The sequence below is a fragment of the Epinephelus fuscoguttatus genome, linkage group LG2 (assembly GCF_011397635.1).
Source record: "Epinephelus fuscoguttatus linkage group LG2, E.fuscoguttatus.final_Chr_v1".
NCBI lineage: Eukaryota > Metazoa > Chordata > Actinopteri > Perciformes > Serranidae > Epinephelus > Epinephelus fuscoguttatus.
The window spans coordinates 21,270,200-21,276,199 of record NC_064753.1 but is presented as its reverse complement, the minus strand read 5'-3'; the positions used below and the strand labels follow the sequence as shown (position 1 = coordinate 21,276,199).

The 6,000-nt window shown below is 40.5% G+C and overlaps 1 protein-coding gene across 1 annotated transcript in view; it reads right to left on the bottom strand.

Moving 5' to 3' along the window:
• Positions 1–6,000, bottom strand: part of ush2a (Usher syndrome 2A (autosomal recessive, mild)) — a 286,437-nt gene that overhangs the window by 32,887 nt on the left and 247,550 nt on the right. Inside the window, exons 71-74 of the mRNA XM_049604025.1 lie at positions 5,514–5,672; positions 4,403–4,565; positions 871–1,088; positions 642–778 (exon numbers count right to left, since the gene is read on the bottom strand). Coding sequence (XP_049459982.1) covers positions 642–778; positions 871–1,088; positions 4,403–4,565; positions 5,514–5,672 — 677 coding nt within the window. The remainder of the gene's footprint in view (positions 1–641; positions 779–870; positions 1,089–4,402; positions 4,566–5,513; positions 5,673–6,000) is intronic.

The window sequence follows — 6,000 nt, the reverse complement described above, 5'->3', positions numbered from 1 at the left end:
TGTGCGCACGTACAGTACATGCGTGAGTCTGTGTGAGGGTTTGTGTGTGTATACGTCTGTGTGTGTTTGGTTTGAGGGAGCATGCTTATGGTTATTTCCTGTGTTGGAGAATCAGGCATGGCACAGACCTGTGGGAAGGTCCCTGGAGAATAGCAGACCATGGGCAGTGTGTGTGTGTGTGTGTGTGTGTGTGTGTGTGTGTGTGTGTGTGTGTGTGTGTGTGTCTTCAGGCCCCTCACTGGCAAACAGATGGCACCAGCACCACAGGTAGAGTCCAAATTTCTTCACATGCATCACAAATGACAATAGACACACACACACACACACACACACACACACCTATATATTTTGCTGTATATTATATATGTATATAAACCATAGACTTTGCTAGGGATTTATAAATAAATGTACATTTACAGGCATTTCTGCATAGGTCTCAATTTGTGCTCACAAGTTTTTACATGTGTGAGCAATTCTATAAAGCACAAAGAATCACTTTGAAGCTGTGTGCAGCTCAGGCCAAATGATATGAGAAAACAACATGATCAAGGAGACTGTCCTCACAGATAGATGCATCCATGCTCCCATCATCCAGCATTCACTGCGCTTGTGTGTGCATCTATGTGTATGTGTGCATTTACCTCCACAGTGAGAGCAGTAACAGCAGTTGAGTTGAGCGTTGGGTCCTGTTGGTGCTTCTTGTAAACCAGTCTATAATGGGAAATGAGGCCGTTGGGTTGTCCTGGTTCACTCCATTTCAGATGGGCTGAGTGTGCACCTAACAAAGTCCACAGCACATGGGACTCTTACAGTGATTCAATGTAAGAACATTTTAACCATACCAGTTTTTAAGTGACTTGGTGAACTCACCGCTGGGTGTGACAGTGGGAGGGGCCATATCTTGTGGTTCTGCCTTTAAGGTCTGAGCTAAAGCCCATTGGCTCAGAACTGAGCCTTTGGAGTTGTAGGAGCGAACCCTGTACTGGAAATAGCTGAAGGGTTGCAGGGCAGGGCTTGCATCAAAGAATTCAAGTGGCCCACTGGACCAGATGAAAACCAGTAGCTCCTCCTGTGTTCCTACTGGGCGCCTATAACAGAATAAATTCTTGAATCAGCCATTCATGATTACATGTTCAATATATATATATTTTTGATTTATTTATCAAAAAATAATATAGTTATCTGAAATTGAAACCACTTACACTGTACTTTGTACAACTTTCTAAGTACTACAGTGTACCGATGTTTTACTTTTTGTGTATTTGCAATATTAGTGCAGTGTCTGTTCAGAACAAGCTGACCGCATGGCCTTCTGTGGTGCTGCTTGCAGCTTTCTCGAGAACTGCTCATCCAAAAAAATTCACATACGACACCATGCTTCCTTGCGAATACAAGCATAATTTGCTAACAGCTAGGTCTTTGGGACCAGGCTATTTCTGGGAACAAAAGCATTCATTCTAAAAGTTACATCTCAGATGTCTGAAATGTCTGAGGTCGCTCCAATGTAATATCTCCAGTCTCTCTTTCTTCATCTGATCTTGACTGTTCTGTAGAGCGTGGCGAGGAGCTAGCTGTACCCAACACGCTGTTCGGCAGTGTAAAAGTACATAGTGTGTACTTCTGGTAGTAGTGATGCACTGCAACTAATGTGTCCCATAGGTCTCAAGAGCTTGCGCTCAACACTGCGCTTCCTTGAGTCCCCAGCAACATACCACCAGTGTAAAGTCAATCAGAGGAAAAGTTGTTGAGAAAATCGAAGGACAGACATACACACACACAGAATCCTTTCATTTTAGTTAGATATTTAAAATTTACTTGAATCACATTTGAATTAAAAAAAGGCATTTTCACATATGTTTTTTAAAGGTATTTAAGTATATCATAGCATACTTTAGTGAACTAAAAATAAGCATACTTAGTTTTGGAACTGAAATAAAAAATGTAATGGCACGTCTTAAACATCATGTGCAAGTCCCTGGCTGATGCAAGCAACCTGATGTCTTGGTAAGCCCTTTTGTCTGTGATTATGTAGGGTTTCAGGTGTGAGTGTGAGAGAGATTTTCCTATTTTATCCAAGTCCCTGTCTGTCTGAGTCTGATCATGCCAGGTGTGTCAGTGTGTGTGTGTGTGTGAACTGCTATGCTAATGTGTGTTTCCTGAGGACTTAAAGGGCTTAGTCTGGTCTGACCCTGCATACAGATCACACAGTCTTTGGTCAACAAGCAGACCACGACCTTCAGCACGCATTAATACACACACGCAGATGCACACACACACACACACACACACACACACACACACACACACACACACACTTAGTGCGTAGATTGGTAAGCAGACATTTGCCTGAAGGTATGTCACTAAAACGTCTGTGCTTTTCTATATTTAAAGGTAAAAATATATATTATATGTATGCACAGAGTATGTGTATGTGATTTATGTGTGTTACTTCTGGTTCATTTGTGTTGTAGTGACAGAGGACATAACATGAGCACATTGTCACATTGGTTTGCATGAGTACAGATGAATTTCAAAGCAACTTTGTGTATGTTATTTCTGTGTCTGCTTGATTCATCATCATCCACTTTCAGTACACTTTCTTATAATCAAAAAAGCCTTGCTCCTCCAGACAGCCAGTCCCATTCAAAAAGCACATTGTACATTCATTCTTCAGAAATGGCTACTGAACTCTGAAAAATGTCTACTTTATTTCACAGTCAATAAAATAAGAAAAAAGAAAAAAAAAAACAAAACACCTGAGTACGTCAGCGATGTGCAGTACAGTACAGCTCAAAGTGCACAACAACATAACAGCAGCACCAATGGCAGAGTTGAAAAATGTGGCCAAATCTAATGAATTCAAAATTTTGCTCATATAAGAATTCCAGTTGTTGGAAAAAACATTTTTGCAGACTTTCTTGTCAAGTTATGATCACTCAGATGATTCAGATGGAGATGTGATGCACAACACCACAGGCAAATATTATTTCTAAATTTGAGACAGTCACATCTAAAGATGACACCCACTGTCATTATGCATCATTGTTATAATTGTTATGACAGTGTTGTGACACAACTGTGAAAAAAGTCTTTGGTAGGAGGTCAGGCTGTGGTTGGGTGTGCAAAGCATGTGACTTTGATACTGTTGCCTGAAAGTATTGGTTTCTTTTAAGCTTGACGGCAAGTTCTGAACCCATCACCTATATTGTTTGTCAGAACCCTTACAGTATATTTCTGGATCATCCAGTCTACCAAGCTGATATCCGGGCCAAGACTTCCTCTTCCATGCACCACTCACTGTTTGCACTTCAATTAGCAACTTGAGACAAATCCAGACAACACTTTGGTAAAGTCTATAAACAGATATCTGCATATAAATGCAGACAAATTAGAAAAAAGCAAATGAAAAGCTAAATCATCATCAGATGATAGCCAGTGGGTTCCACCTCTTTTGTTCTCCACAAGGACTCTTTACCTGCAGGCAACAAAAGCCTGTTCAAATGTAACTGGTGAATATGACTCGAACTACACACGGAAACCAGAATGCTTCTGATACCAAAATCTAGTGCTGTTGACAAAGTGGTTGGGATGAGAGTCAGCCCCGCCAAGTCTCAGACTATGGTTCTATGCCGGAAAACGGTAGATTGCCCCCTCTGGGTTGGGAGTGGTGAAGGAGTTCAAGTATCTCGGGGTCTTGTTCAGGAGTGAGGGTAGAATGGAGCGTGAGATAGATCGGCGGTTTGGCGCGGCATCTGCAGTAATACGGGTGCTGTCCTGGACCGTCGTGGTGAAGAGAGAGGTAAGCCAGAAGGCAAAGCTTTCAATAAACTGGTCCATCTACGCCTCAACCCTCACCTATGATCATGAGCTCTGGGTAATGACTGAAAGAATGAGACTGCAGATACAAGCTGCTGAAATGAGTTTCCTCCGTGGGGTGGCTGGGCATACATATGTAGATATCTGTTTATAGATATTACCTTGAAGGTAATCTTCCCCTTATCTCAACCGAGTAGCTAAAGTTACCATAACATAAAAATAGAGGTTGCAGATCAGAAAATGCACAAGTGATTAAAGGAACAGTTACAAGGTTAACTTTGAAAGACAAAGGGCAAACACACTGTGTGGCCAAATGTGGCCGTTTGCTCCTTAGATCTCAACCCATTATATTCTTTTTGGCATAAGGGGAAATATGCTCTCAGTAAAATCATCAATGTTCTGTTTGATGGTTGAATCCCTCTAAAATTCCAGAGGAAAAAGGGGTCCTTACCAGAACTGGTATGCATAATAAAGTAGACACTGGTCATATGTTGCAGTGTCATACACAAGCAAGCACATTTTCATTTTTGTATGTGGGTATATATACATAATACATGTGAATTTTTGTGTGTGTACTGTATATTACCTGTATATATGATAGGATGTTATGAGTCCGTTGGGTTTTCTGGGAGGTGACCAGTGGATCTCCAGGACACGGGCTCCAGCTGCCTTCACTGTGGGGGGCATTAAACCTTCTGGGGCGGTCTCTAAAGTCCGAGCATACACACCCTCTCCTACTCCACACCCATCTCCAACAGGCAAAACAGGAGCAATTAGTCTCGAGCCAAACACATTTCTGGGAAAATGTTAGTACATTTGTTTCTTTTAATGAATGAAACAAAATCATCAATACACTACACTATACTATACTGAAACTATGTTACTTTTCCGTACGGGTGGGGATACGTTTTTTAACCAAAATTTACTGTTACAACAGTGAGGGACATGGCTGATGTAAAGCAATGGCTGCTCCATTTGGAAAAGATATTGCTGACCAGAGAATTTGTGTTTATGTCATGCTAACTCTGCACAATGTTGTTAAAACATAGTGGTAAAACATTTGGTGTTTAAAAGTCTAAGCTTTTTTCCTCATAACACATTGACCTATTACTTGAAAAGACTTTCCATGTGGAATGAAAGCCAATAAATGGTGGGAGAGAAACTCTCAAAAGCAGAAATTATTTTTGATTTATAAATTTTCTGAATTCTTTCTTGCAGTTCCAACAATCTCCATTGTTGACAATCTGGCTGTTAATTTCTGTGGATGTTTTAATGTCAGAATTTTCCCTCCAAACACACCTCAGTGAGCCTCTGAACTCATGGGAAAGTTGATCACTGAATCCATAATTTTCTTTGAAAGCAGAAAAACAAAAACTAACCACAAACTACAAATTTTTGAATGCAAAATGTATTTTTTTTTTTTAGATAATCTTGCATAATGGCACATTTTTGAGTCAATCCATTCAATAATACAGCTCTGTCAAGGGCTTAGTGGGACCTGTTCAATTGTGGTAAGGAGAAGAGCAACATATCATAGGTCAGTGTGGTCATCCTTTTACATGAGGCTGTTGTAATAGCTCATTGACTTGCCACACTGTGGCTAAAGTGGGTTATACCAAGCCAGTGAAAAAAGGGCAATAGTGTAGTTAAGCATCTCTGTTCAACTGGTTAGCCACAGACTATAATCAAATACTTACCAATCTGACAGGCCTGCACTCTGATGTAGTAGACGGTGAATGGCTCTAGACCTGTCACAGTGAGGCGCCGGTATTGGCCAGCGCGATGCTCTATGGTGTTGGCACTTCCTGGATTTAAGAGGATGTTATAGGTTATAGGCTGGCTTCTGTTGAGCTGGGCTGTGGAAAAGGAGAAAGCACAAAGTGGGGAGAAAATGAAGAATCATACAGTATGTGATGGTAAACAAAACAATGTCACACATCAACAGCTGCAGAAAATGAATTTGCCATAATGTTTCATTAAATTACATGACAGGTTATTCAAGGAAGATTACTGTAAAAATTTCATTACAAACACAAAAAAATTCCATGACTTTTCCAAAACTTTCAATGCTCTTTACATATGCCATGAGTTTTTCAGGCCTAGAAAATGTGACTGTCCAAAACAGAGTGCAAATAAATGATATGTATTTATTTGTTAATACAACTTTGCTGAAACTTTTTGTGT